At 38.7% G+C, this 14,485-nt stretch overlaps 1 protein-coding gene across 2 annotated transcripts in view; it reads right to left on the bottom strand.

Annotated features, from left to right (window-relative positions):
• Positions 1 to 14,485, bottom strand: part of ABCC4 (ATP binding cassette subfamily C member 4 (PEL blood group)) — a 151,467-nt gene that overhangs the window by 103,869 nt on the left and 33,113 nt on the right. For both annotated transcript variants that reach the window (XM_074168923.1, XM_074168932.1), the window contains exons 9-13: positions 11,603 to 11,707; positions 7,250 to 7,339; positions 6,693 to 6,884; positions 5,031 to 5,125; positions 4,838 to 4,924 (exon numbers count right to left, since the gene is read on the bottom strand). In XM_074168923.1, the coding sequence (XP_074025024.1) occupies positions 4,838 to 4,924; positions 5,031 to 5,125; positions 6,693 to 6,884; positions 7,250 to 7,339; positions 11,603 to 11,707 (569 nt within the window). The remainder of the gene's footprint in view (positions 1 to 4,837; positions 4,925 to 5,030; positions 5,126 to 6,692; positions 6,885 to 7,249; positions 7,340 to 11,602; positions 11,708 to 14,485) is intronic.

Raw genomic sequence — 14,485 nt, 5'->3', positions numbered from 1 at the left:
GTGAATAAAAAAACCCAAAAAAACCCAAATCAAAACACACACGTTTCTGTGACATAAAAAATAGTAAAAATTTAAAGTTTTTTGAAAACACACAATGTACAGTGATCACACTTATGCATTTCACTTTCTGGAAAAAACCCAACAAAATAAACCCCCAAACCCAAACAACATTACTAAAACATAGTCATACCTTATAAACATATTCCCTACAATAAACAAAATGAAGCTCAAGGAATTTCAATTGTATCATCTAAATGTAAAGGTATAACTAATATGTTTTTAAAAGTAACACCTGTAAAACAAAAAAAGAGGTACACGGCATTCAAGTTTGCCCAGTACTTCTCATTAGGGCTGTAAGCACTGCAGTGGTATCAGGGGCATAATGAGTGTGGACCAGGTGTGAAACACGAAGTGGGAATCCTCTAGAAATATCCTTGATTTAGAGAGATCCTACCTGAACGGGAGGAGAGTGAAATCCTTAAATTTACACACCAACTCACCTGTACACTTGTCATCAGTGGACAAAGCATGTGATATGTATATGCCTTTACACACAGCACGGACAAGTACATGCCAGGGTTATCTTTGCTTGGTTCCTCTGACACACTGATTGTGTCTGTAATCCCTCTACAGAGACAAGACCTTCTAGCTTTTATCTGCTGGTTTTACAGGACTGATGAGCTCCACTTGCTTTTAATTACCTACATCACCATAATAGCACTTTTTCCTCAAAGTTCCAATATTACAGGAGACCTACAAGCATACCCCAGTTTAAGAGATACGAGACTGGAAGCATTCATGGACTCCTAAAGGTTCCAAAAATCAAATTACTTTAAACAGACAAGGTAAATACTCAGATCTAGATATCCAATTAAAAAAATAAATTAATCTTTTTACTCATTTTACCTACTTCATTTTGTTCCTCCCCCCAAGCATTTCTGGGGTTTAGGTAAGAATGCACTGAGGAATTCAGGATCTCTTAATCCATGTACTTCACATGATGGAATTTCCCACTCCTCTTTGCTGTCAGTTTAATTCTTCCTCACCTTTTTCTGTAATTACGAAGGACACATTTGCTACAAAACCATGCCTGCTCCCTTCGCTCCCTTGCAGAGGAGCACTCAGTTACCTCAGATGGCAATGGAGATTTTTATCTTTCAGGACACCTGGTCAGCTTGCCAGGTGACTCTCCGGTCAGCCTCAACATATGATTAACCCATGACCCATTGCCCAGTTACATGTCCCACATGTCCCTTGAGCTTCTACCAGAGGCCATCGCCTAGTACCAAGGTGCACCATCTGAATGAATTTCCTGTGATAAATGCAATGATTTCTTCTGCAGCTTTTATCTAGTTCCAGAGGCAAAAATCAAGAGAGAAAAAACAAATAACTATATGTTCAAAAGAGTTTCCTGCTAAAAAAAAAAAAAAAAAAAAAAAAAGATTTGCAGAGTTCTGTTTGACAGTAGGAGTGATACACCTGTGCATACAACTCCCAAGCCTCATCACAACTTTAGGTCTGATTTTAAAAGATTCCCAAACTGTCCTGCAACTCTATCTGCTCTCACAAGCACAGAGAAGGAACAGAAAGAAATCAGGCCAATCATCAACTGAGACTAGCACAGAGCTCCTGTCACTGGAAAAGATACAAGGCAAGAACAACACCTAGAGAAGAGCACCTGTCTCAATAGACTGATGGAATATATATCTCACTCTTAAAAACACCATTTTTGAGTCAGTATCACTGATGGGACACAATTTAATTTCTATCCAAAGGCGATCTGAAACCATATAATCTATAGAAATATGTTTACAAAGACGCACAGAGACTGCAGGAAATCTCTTGGGATCCAAGCACAACAGAATGATTTTCTTAGAACATCAGAGGCTACTCCAAACTTCATCATACAAGGAAACGTCCTACTGTGTCTATATGCATGTCTTCATTTCAAAACTAGAGGTCTCAAAATATGACATTCCTTAAAAGTTAATGAAAAGCTATGGGTTTTTTTATATATATGAAATATTAATATTTTCATATGCACACAGAAATAAATACAAAACCATAGAACTATACTGGTGCCCTCCCGTTGAGAAAAGGCTAAAGCATGTCTACTGTTAACTATGAAAGAGAACTCACGGGAAAACAGGCTACAAATAACACAAAAATAGAGAATCTTCAGTTTATACCTTACTAGGCCCCGTGGAATCTGACCAGGAGAGAGGAATTCTTTGGAAATCTGGCTTTATCTGTTCCATCATCCATGAAACAACCTGTCTGTATTACAAAGAAATTTTTAAGAGACACAATCCCTTGTTAATATCGTGGACTGTTTTCCCGCTGGAACTGTGCTACTTGCATTCTCTCTCATTTGAAAAGTATTTATATATTTTAAAGTGTTTACTACAGTAGCTGTAGAGCAGAACGGGGAGAAGCAGCAAATGTAATGAAGCAGCTATCCAGAGACCATAGCTTCAAGGAATTACCAGGAACAAACCTATCTTTAGATGTAAACGCATAGGCTGGGCACTTCTAAAAAAATTAAACATTATTATAAAATTACAAAAGAAAAAAGTGCGAGTGAACTGAACAATATCCATTTCAGATTCTCATTAAGTAATCCCCTGTTTCTTCCATTCTGTCCATTGTTTTATGCCTCACAGTTTGGACTCCTGGGGGCAGCTTGTATGAAGTGGTGTCTCGGACATTCCTCAGCACCATGTTCTAAGAAATCATTCTTGCCCAAGCGCTCTCTCTCTGCCCCACATTTCTACCACTATTCAGGAAATATTAAAGGTCATGCCCTGCCTTGTTATTCAAGGCGAGCTACTGAACATAACACTCTCCCCACTATCCGCCAGCACCTTTTATAGCTGCCATGAAGGCCTCAGAAGACAAATTCTGTTTATAAAAAAGCTCTCTCAAGATCTTCAATAGGCAGACATTGCTCAGTTTACTCCACCCAGTCCATTTTCTCCACAAAATACTTTCATTCTACTTGTATCTTTTTTTCAAACTGATGTAGAGTTAGGGAGGAAGAGTAAAAAAAAAAATATAAAAGAACTCCAGCTAATTTTCCGAGTTTCAAATTCTCTGAGATAATCTCCTTATTCCTCCTCACCTCCACACATTTATTGGCTAAACACACGCTGTGCTCGCAATGGTCTCCAGCTCCTTTATGGTTTTGCACGTAACAAAACCCCAGACTTCCAATTTTGCAAGATACAGATGCTACCAATGTCACAGCTCACATAAAACAGAATAAATTGAAGAGGCAACCTGACCTCCTCTGCAAGGCACTACTGTATTTTCCTGTTTTCCTCTTTGTGAAAAAAAACTTAAGACTTAAAGGAGAGACAGGTTGACAGCTCAGGTGGGTGCACTTTCAGAACTCGAGACACTGATACAGTCAGATGCTGGAGCTGTAGAGCAACCTTGTCCAGAAACAGAAAAGAAGCAGCTAAAGCCTAGATAGCTTCAACAGGCTTTACAGGAATTTGATAGAGTTTGTGAATTCCAGAAGCAAGGAACTCCACCTATCAGTTCTGGCAGGTGAAAATGATCCTACACAGAACAATGAACGTAAAGCCTATGCATCATAAAACTCTTACTCCATACCGGCTGATGGAAACAAACAGTAGCCATTTGAAGAAATCAATAAAATAAAACAAAACATTGATGGGGTTTCAAAGAGATCTCCAGATTTGAAACTGCAAACATCAACAGATGTACAATTTTCAAATTTAGATGCTAAAAGCTTCCCCGCATGGAGAAAAAGAACATGCATACAGTTTGCAGAACAATGCAAACTCTACAACCACCTCTGCAAGACAAGATATTATGATTGTCTAGGAGTGGAGAGGAGGAAACAACACTAAAACCAAACTAATTCATGTATTTGGAGCGTGGAATTCAGAGGATGTAAGTATGCTCAAGAAAGTGCTCTCACTTCAACCAAAGCCCACTGAATTCAGTCCATGAAATTTTCTCCTTCAACTTCAAATAAATTCTAGATTATACCTTTTGACACCGAGAGGCGCAGGCTATGAAGAGGCAAGGACGAAACACTGGCTGGGAATAACTGGATTATTCTCATACTCATTATGTGTCACAGATCAGGCAGTTTGAAAGAAAAGACAGATGGAGAGGAGGAAATTTATTGAGAAGGGAACCTGATTTTTAATGACCACTCTCCTATTTCTTCAGGAATTCTTCAGGAATCTCTCTCTCTTTCATGGTAAGCTTATACATTCTCTTTTCCTCTATTTCTGCTCTCCACAGTCTACTCTGCAGGACACAGTTCCCTGTTCCACCTACCTGAGAGATATTTCAACCATTCAAGAACCAAAACAAAAAAATCACTCAAGAATCTAAGGGAGTTCTGTCCTTTTCTTTAGCCACTTGAATTAAATGCTTATTACTACACAAATAAAGCTGCAGCAAACTAAGAAGTGATCAAAAATCCCACCCTATATTACTCTTCACTCAGTACTAATATTCATAAACCTCAATATTCATAGCTGCCAATACACACGTCTGAAATCTGACATTTTCCTCAAGAAAATTACAATATATTCCCTTAAGAATAATTCTAATTCTAATATTTTCAAAATAGACTTTTACAGGGCTTTTAAAAATAAAGACCAAAAAGACAGACACACAAAGGAAAAAAACTATACATCTTCCAAATATATAAAATAGAGGAACAATAAATGCAGAAAGTGAATGCAATAAGTTTTCTGAAGAGATCCATCTCTCCCAAAATGCCTTCTAAAGTTTTCTATATGGAATTAGAAGATAAAAATTGTATTTTAAATTAAAATAAACAGCAACATACTTTTCAAACAAATGTCTTCCAACTTCAGCATCTACTGCACTCAGTGGATCATCCAAAAGATAGATGTCTGCATCTTGATACACAGCTCTGCAAGGTTTAAAGAAAAGTCAGTATCACAAAGTCTTGTATTTGTTTGCTTCGGTCACTGAAGTCTGACAATTTGTAAATTTTAGGAACACCAAAACACACTAGCCTGGCCAGATTTACACGGGCCTTCTGTCCCCCGCTCAGCGTAGCTCCACGATCTCCTATTACTGTTAGGTCACCATTCGCTAATAATTCCAAGTCCTGTGAACAGATAGTAAGATTTTATTTTTTTTAAATCAGTTTAACTTCGAAGACGGATAAAGCTGCCTCAACATAACACTTTCTAATTTGAAAAGTACTAACTTATCTCATATGAAAATACAAGGATTCATACTAAATGAAATATCCATAGTTACATTATGACTTTGTACCTTCAGCAAAAGGTAATTAAGAAAGCAGGAAAAATAGGTGAGATCTTAAAAGTTCCCTTTTTCTACAGTTTTGCCAAGGAAGTGCACTACTATTCTTAGTGTTACGAGGAATATTTGCTGGTGATTCAGAAAATCAAACTAAAAATTATGAAGTATAACACTAAATTCCGTATTTTTTACTAGACAAAATGAGCTGTCACAGTAAATAAAACTGAACTAACTATTATCAGTAAATTATCTTCCATTTGCCAATGTCCCTAAGAATTGCATTGCTTTTATTCTTACTGTATCCAAGAGAAATAACCATAACATTCATCACACAAATTTGGTTAATTTACAGGGCTTGGGACTATGAGTAATAGAACAAAATTATGCATTGTTTCATGTCATTTTATTGTATTTCCTATTCAGGAAATACAGAAGTTTTACATTAAACTATAAAGCATGTTCTGAAAGTTAATTCACAGCATTTGTAAGATGCATAAATTTGAAAGAAAGTTACGAAAGCAAATCTACCATCTATTATGAAGTGGTTTTTTTAGGGTTTTAGTGACTTTAAAAGACAGCAAACTACATAAGTTTAGACAACAGCATATGACCGATTATCAATAGGAGATATTAAAACTCTATCTACCATGTGCAAAAACCTTGCAAAAAATTTTCATCACAGTAACCATCTGCTTTTCACCTGTGTCGCTGCTGACAGGAATACTGTAACATGCTGCATAAAACCTTTTTAGCTGCCAAGCAAAATGTCTGTTTCTTGACAAATCTGCCTTAATCCTCTTCTATATCTCATGTCACAAACTCCTTCACGCACAGACCTTTCAAAAATATTTTTTCATAAAACTACTTGGGCTCAGCAAGTTCTCCAATATATAGCACTAAGGTTCTTTTGGTAGCCATTAGCAATACTTAATAAATGATATACATGACATTTATTTAAAAAAAAAAGCACAAAGGATATTTACAAAAAGAAAGTCACACATAGCACTAGCTTGATCATTTGTTTTCCACCTTTTATTGCATTTGCACACACACCTACCATAATACTAGTGAAAAGGGCTAAAGATGATTATGAAATTAAATAATTGGGAATAGCTTTTTCCAAATTTGCCTATGCTTCACATAAGCTACACCTCCCTCTAGTGAAAGTTTTCGGAAGTACAAGAATGTGCTTACACACAGAAGTTAAAAATAATCACACATATTTCTGTTAAGCTATAGGATTTATTTAACATGGTACTGCTAATAATTAATTCTATATATTATATATTGCAGCACATACCACAAGTCTAAGATAAACACTTAGATACACTTAGTACACTAGAAACACTTAGAACACTAAGATAAAAACAAAGATCGTGAAAATGAAACACACAAAGACGAAACCGTACCTTTTTAAGAGCACAGACTTTTAAAACTTTTTCGTATTTTTCTTTCTCGTATTCCTTGTCAAACAGTATATTACTTCTTACTGTACCAGAGAACACCCAAGGCTGCTGAGAAACATAGGCAATTCTGCCAGTTACGTTTATCAAACCTTTGTCTTTAGGCAGTTCACCAAGCACAGCACTTAAGAGTGAAGACTGGAAAAGATTAAAAAATAAAATAAAATAAAAATTGAAAAGTTTGATTGCGTTAAAGACATCACAGAGACTGAGCAGTGTTTACTGGCACGATGGCCTATTTCACCCTGTCACTCAAACTACCCCTAACAGGAGAAGAGCACTAGCACCCTTTACACGCAGCCTAGAAGCAACGTAGAAAGTACTGTGTAACTCCGAACCACCTCCTCCCCACCCCCAGAAGGACATCTGCCTTTCTTGAATGCCAGTATCTTGATGCGAAACGTGTTATCATCACAGAAAGGAACTGTACGTGTTCAGATTTCTAGTCTGGTTTAACCGACTCATAAAAAAACCCACAGAATGGAGTAAACGTTAAGACTTACTTTTCCAGCTCCTACAGGACCGATCACAGCCAGTAATTCCCCTCGTCTGACAGTAAAGGAAAGTTGTTGAAGTGCCGGGCTTTCTAAACTCTACGGATTTGAGAAAAAGTTAGGCTTCCTCAGTAAAGAAACACGCACCATCAAACCAACTCTTTAGAAACAGAAAGCAATGCACATAAATCACTATAAATTAGCGACCCACGTGCCCACCAGATTTTCAGGCGTACAGTTTGCCTCTTCGGTAATTCACAAACACTCGTGAAAGACCCTGATCCTTCACCACAAAGGAGTAACAGGGACAAAACAGCGCTCAAGGAACAGGGTGCTTCCTCAAAGCCCACGCATCCTGGCTGCGGCTCAGCGCCAAGGCAGGGGTGGCAGCCTCGGAAGCAGGAGCTCTCTGCTGGCCATCACACCGGCAATCGCAGCCCCGGCACGGCAAGCCCAGTGACTCCAAGCAGCCAGACAAGCGCTGGAAACAGGGAGGGCTGAAGCTCTCTCTCAGAGCCCCAGGAAAGCCAGGGCTGTGTTTGCTGGAGTTAAGGCTCTATCCAAAGTGAAAACAGAAAACCACCATTTGATTTTACACACCTTCATCTTGTATATCGTGGATTTTCAGAGACTTCTCACAGACAACATCGTTGGCTATTTGTGTGAATATATACTACCCTAGGATTGTTTGTTTAATATTCCTTTTTAGAATGCCTACCCTTTATGTTACACTACTGATAAGAGCTTATTTCCCAACATATTTTGCACCTCTCCTATCAAGGTTGTAAAAATGCCTATTTCTTGTGAAAAGAAAGGATGCTCATGTCTTTAATAGCTATGCTAAACTGCAGCTCCTAAGGGCCTGGTGCAGCTCCCTCTCATTAAAGCAGAACACCCTTGTAACAGGATCTGCCTTTACATGCATCTTAGACCGCACTAAGCATGACTGACACTAAAATGCAAACAGGAAAATATATGCATTTAAAAAAAAAAAAAAAAAGGCAGCAGCTGGATTGTGCTAATATTTCTATTAAAGGACCAAACGAAATGCCAGCCTTAAGCTTCAAAAAAAGAAGAGCAAGGTGATGAATACCTAGCATACCTCTTAACAACTTGCAGACTGCTTAAAATCTCCAGCCACCTTTTGAGGCCCAAGAGGCTGAAGAGGCTACCACCTAAACCCACACGGAAGATGCCACACGACCAAGTTCTCTGTGACTGCAAAAAGGGGATGCTCGCAACTCGTTTCAAATTATTTGGGAGAGACACGGGCACGGTATCCATCCACACCTGTGAGGGCTGGAAGAGCTGGGCTAGCACACACGTGTCCCCTCACACCAGTGGAAATACCGGGCTAGGCAGCAGCACACTCAGAGCCCAAAGCTGCAGGTCTCCCATCACAGCTCCCACCTCGCAGAAGCACCACGGGGTTCACACAAAATCAGAATCACACTGGGAGAACACAAACCTGTATGCGTCATGCAACTCTGGAAAACTACTTCTGCTGCTTTTATTAATTTCCACAAGGTGGCATCATGAGGCTTTTTTCCTTTTCTCCACCCCCTCCCGCTCAGCATTTCACCATGAATTTGATTTCTCGGTCCAGAGCACACAGTTCAGGTGTTCAGCTACTGCTAAGGTTAGGGGAACTCTACCAACTTGTGGCAGCCAGGGCTTTTTTTTTTTTTTTTTTTTTAATGCAAAGCTTGTAGGAAGAGAAAATACCTCCTATTAAATCAATTAGTCTATATGAAAAAAATGAATAAGCTTTCAGACACACAGGCCATTCTTCAGATCTCTTGTGGTTGTACTTCTGTATTCACAAAAGTGCAAAGGTATTTCCACCCACTCAGGTTTTCAATAAAATCAGTATCATTATTGTAAAATATCATAGATCCTATACAAAAGTAGTAATGCAAGCAAACAGCACGGACACAAACACCTAAGGGGCACGGTATTTTTGTAAAATAGCATTCCTTATAATTAAAGACAATTTGTCCTGAATTCATCACACCTATTTTTAGGCACTAAACTGAGGCACTTAAATTAGAGCACAGACTAATATTACAGCTAAGGTCATCTGACAGCTCATTACCACAAATGTCCCAGCAACCCTCTGCCTTGTCAACTACCCACGTCTTTCACTTCCCTTCTGCTGCTGCTCATCCTTGCCTTGTTCTTGTTGTTCGTGAGACTCAGCCATCAGAAAACAAACCACTGTAGAGGTGATTCATTTTCCACTGGTTTATCCCTCTGAACTGGTTCACCACAGGGTTGTACATACAAGCATTAACACCAGCACAAGGGAGGGAACAGATACACAGACTGGGAGGACTGAAGGACACAAGAAGGACCCCTTCGGAGGCAGCAACACCTTAAGTGAGCTTGGGCAGAGCTCCTTACACTTCCTACGGTCAAGAGAAAGCAGCAATTCATCCCATCGAAGAGATGCAGAGATCACATATTGCACAGAAATACTATACTACTTAGGCTCCTCATTTAAGTGACTAAAAATTACAAGGGAAAAATCTGGCCTCTGTTCAAACTCTTGAATTTTAAATCTCAAATTGCTCAGTTGAGCAGACAGACTGTTCTGCAAACTCAAGGCACATCAGTAAAAACCTGTACCGAAGAATCCCTAGTTGCATGCTGCTATCAGACTAGCCTGTGGGACTCAGATAATACTTCCCTTAGCAAAACAAGAGTGTGACCATGAATTAATTGGTTTTGTTTATCTTTTGATAAACTGTAATACACCATGTTAGGTTGTTTTTCTAAAAGTCTAGCTAATAATCTCTTTTTTACTTCCAGTGATTTGGGATTTGTGGGTTGTTGAGGTTTTTTTTAGTATCTCTTTTGGCTCATAATCTTTAAAAACAAAAAAATTAGCATCCAGCTGTACACTGTTAATATAGAAACCCAAAGAGTGATGAGAAACCTAGTCAGGGTAGCAACCTAAGTTGGTTACTTGACAAAGGATAGTATATATTTTTATTATTCCTTTTACAACTCCTCTCTCTCAGAACTCATCACCTTTTCAGTAAGCATTTCAGTCAAATTATTTTGCATCATTGTAAGAATATATAACAAACTTTCTGAGCTGCTCTTGACAGTTCTGGGAGACCTAGTCTTCTCCCATGCCATTGAATATCAAAATGAAAATTACATTAACAGTTTCATGGGTGGTTTGTTGGCTTGAGGTTTTTTTTATCAAAAGGAAACCAGTAATTCCAGTCATGCTGCTCTGCTTTATGCAATATAAACAACTCATGAAAAAAAATGAAGGTGTTTTATGGGCATATTATGCAACCATTTCCTATAAAGTGTTAACAGTGGTACCGATGTCGGTTTGGGAAGAAAACAAAGACTAAGAAAGACACTCTGCTTTACATTAGAATGTATTCACCATGAAGTTTTTCATATCAATTAAAAGTTCGTTCAATGTCTCAGAAAGAATTTATGTCACAGAGACAACTCTGAGAAAATAAAGCACAATAATGTAGCAATTTTCTTTTGTAGCTGAGTAGTAGTAGTAGGTAAATCCTCAACATATATTTTCACACTTTATCTTCCTTGGGACACATCACGTGTAGGGGAAGAGGGTATACAAAGGGAAATAAGTGATGTCTTATTTGCATTACATTTATATGCAAAATTTATTTTTAGACTGAAGCTTCCCTTGTGCAAGGACACTGGCAGCTCATAATAGCTCCAACAATTCATTGCAAATTGCTGCTTACCATAGCAATTGGCAGTTTTAAAACAGAAACCACAGTCAATCTTTGCCTTTCTTACAGAAAAGGATACATAATGGATTTATCACCTGTGTAGTATCCCTTTTTCTAGTCATTTTGGTGGGTTTGGTGCATCTTAAGCAGAGAACAATTTGCAGCTGAACAGTCTCAATTGAACTACACAGGGTAACAAATATGCCAGGACTAGTCTCTAAAGCTCTCAAATCCATTATGAAAAGTCTAATATTGTACTGGTTCTAGATTAATGGACTGATCAGCATTCAGTTCACAGAAAAATACCCATGCACTAAGGCCTACCTTACTGTGCTGTCTTTAATTCCAGGTTAAGTATCTTAGCTACAACACAGTGCTGTTTGACAACAAGAGATATTTTCACACAGAAAAGCACAGATTTTCATTTAGTATAACATTCAGGCATAGCTACTTTTAAGATGCACTTTATAGTGTTTTCAGTACTATTCTACAGAGTTAGCTAAACATACTAAAAGGATTCTCATATACAAAAGAGAATACAAAACGACAGCACAATATACATAGAAATACCGCTTTTTAGACTTAAAATACTTACAGTGCCAATATATTTTACATTTAGTAGAAGTAAATTTACCTTATCCCAATAGCAAGTCAGATCTTGAACATGAAGAATAACGTTCTCATTATTACCATGCAGTTGTGGCCTGAAGGGTGAGACCTCATCAAGTATCAGAAAGTTCTGCAATGAAAAAAAAGCACAGTATATTGCCTAATGTGAGACTGGGAATGGGAAAGGAACCCAAGCACGTTTGTGGAAGCAGCATACAGAACATTCATCATGGGGTGGAAAAAACAACCACAAATCGATCAAGGAATTACACTTCCAAAGCAATGCACACCACCTTCAACAGTGTACCCGTAACTACCTAGCTGTCACCCCCCAAAAAAAAACAGAAGTGCAGATTTTTTTAGCATAAAAGGACTATGGGACTCTTAACAACCTGCTCATTAAAAGATAATTCCTGAAGCAAATGGACCTTAAGAACCAGCTGTTTTCCCCTTGAAACACTGACATACCTTATAATTGTTTGATTTTCCCCTTTCCACAAAGAAGAGGTGAAACCTTCACTGCAACACCTCACCATTCCACTGCTTTGATGGTGAAGGCTTATTTTACTTTAGTTTTGCTCAGAAAAACAACGAGGACATGTTAAGAAGCTGTCCACTGTCCCTATTAAGCACTCTCCCAGTGATAAAAATGCTGGAGAACACTTTTTGAACCTCTCCTCCTTTTAAAGTCCAGGGCATTAACAAAAAAAAAAAACTTGCTTATGCCTGCATAATTGGTTCATTACACTTTCACTACTACACCTCCACATTATACCCCAGTCAGAGAACCTTTCCTTCAAACGGCACGAGCATGCACTTTTGTCCCACAGCTGCACTTCTAGCACACCCTGCCCAATGCTAGACCACAAACAGCTCAAAGACATTTTGAAAGGAAAGGTGCGAATTCTACAGTAAACTTGCAAGGATAAGTTACCACAAGTTGAAGACAAAAACCACTGAAAAATTCTATTGTGCTTTGAATCACAGAGCGTAAAGACCTTACATAAGCTTGTAGCAGACAATTATTTTGAGAAGAGGAGGCAGGCCTTGATATAAGCAACCAAGACTAGTTAACAGGGACTGAGAGAACAGTTTGCAGACGCCAAGAGAGCTGCTGGAGACTTACAGAGGTCAGTAACTAAGAAAAGAGAGGAGGAGGATGCCAGGAGCCACGGGAGGGCAGGAAGCATACTGCTAGGTGTTAACAGGGCACAGCGGTATGGCTCAAACTCCAGCTGGTGGGTATCGATTCAGAGAGCGGCGAGAACTGCAGCGTTTTAATGCAGCAGTCTGCAAACTCAACGCACATATACATACATCTCCCTCAAAAGGCAAAAGCCTGAGCTCTCTGGCTAGGTGAGTGCTGCTGAGCGCTGTTTTAGGTGCCCAAACAGGTACAGGTGTACAAGAGAAGTCGAGATAAGAGGATGGTAGGCAGGGAAAGAAAGTCCAAACACAGGCTAAATCAGTACTGGGTTGTGTGGCTTCAGAAGAAGCCTCAGAAGTGTGATTTGGATTTACATGATGGCTGAAATACCACGGCAGATATAAGCAAGGAATCGGTCTCTCATCGTTTCTGCACTTACCAGGAGTTTCTCTTCTACCAGTAGCATTCATCCCAGGTATAAATCCTAGCTAGCCATTTAATTCAAAAATGTTACAGTATCATATATGGAAGTTTTCAAATAAAACTAGTACAAATGAAGAAAAAAGTTATATGGTTAACACCATGAAATTTAAGAAGTGGAGGAAAAAAATCAACACCAGAAATAAAACTTTCAAATGCAGCAGAGTAACTTAAGCCTGTGAGACTAAGTTCTCTTAGAACATTCTTTCATTCTTTTTGTACTTAATAATCTTCCACGCAGGGTAAAATAAAGTTGCTACCATCCACAGGATGCTGAGAAGCAAACATTAGCTTGAGATATGACTGCGACCTTGAAAGAAAAAACTCTGTATTTTGTACCCAGCTGAAACTTAGCCTCTCTTGTGTATGTCTGCCAAAATAACCCTCTGAAAAACAACTGCTTTCACTCTGTTTCAAGAGAGGACCTTGAGCCTATTGCTCCATCACAAAAAATTGGAGAAGCTTCAAGAAGAGATGCAGACCAGCTCTCAGATGTGTAGCTAAGATGAGGGGAAAAGAGAATGTGGGTGAAAAACACAGCAAGGAGGCGATATTCTTTTTGCCACACAGTTCATACTTATGCACAAATGAATATGGAGGAAAGGCCACTATTTCCCACCTAACTATTGTTCTTTATTGTCACCCGAAGCATAATATCTCCTGCTTTCTTCTTTCCATCTGAGTGTATTTTAAGATCAGTGTAGAAACGTAATTTGTTTTACAAAACTAAGAGAAAGCATCCTCTTAAAAAAATATATTCAGTTTTGCCCAAATATACCTAGCCATTATCTTAATCAGTTTTCCCTGTATTTCCTATTCTCTTCTCTCCCTAATTCCTTTCCACTTATTTACATGTCAATAACACATCTTTGGCCAGGCAGCACCTTTCCATTCAGCAGCAGAATGTCCAACCCTGAGAAACTGTGCAGTTTGGGAAATGGAAGCTAAAAGCTCGTGATGGCATCAAGGGTACTACAGATTCAGGAGGACAATTCTTTGCCCAATGAACCTTAATTCTGGAGCTGGTTTCCAAAAACCATCCTCAAGCAATCATAAGTGCAGGGAAGTTGGAGCCAGCTATTAGAAACAAACTCTTGTAAGCGCTAGAATATGCTTGAAAAGGAGACAGGAGGAAGAAAGGAAACAGATTGTCACTGCCTCTGCTAAAGTACCATTCTCCTGTTTCTAAGGCATCTTTTTCTGCCATTCTTAGAATCATAGAATTGTCTAGGTTGGAAGGGACCTTTAAGATCATCTAGTCCAACCATCAACCTAACACTG

This window comes from Numenius arquata, chromosome 1 (assembly GCF_964106895.1).
Source record: "Numenius arquata chromosome 1, bNumArq3.hap1.1, whole genome shotgun sequence".
Lineage (NCBI taxonomy): Eukaryota > Metazoa > Chordata > Aves > Charadriiformes > Scolopacidae > Numenius > Numenius arquata.
This window is presented reverse-complemented; position numbering and strand designations above follow the sequence as displayed.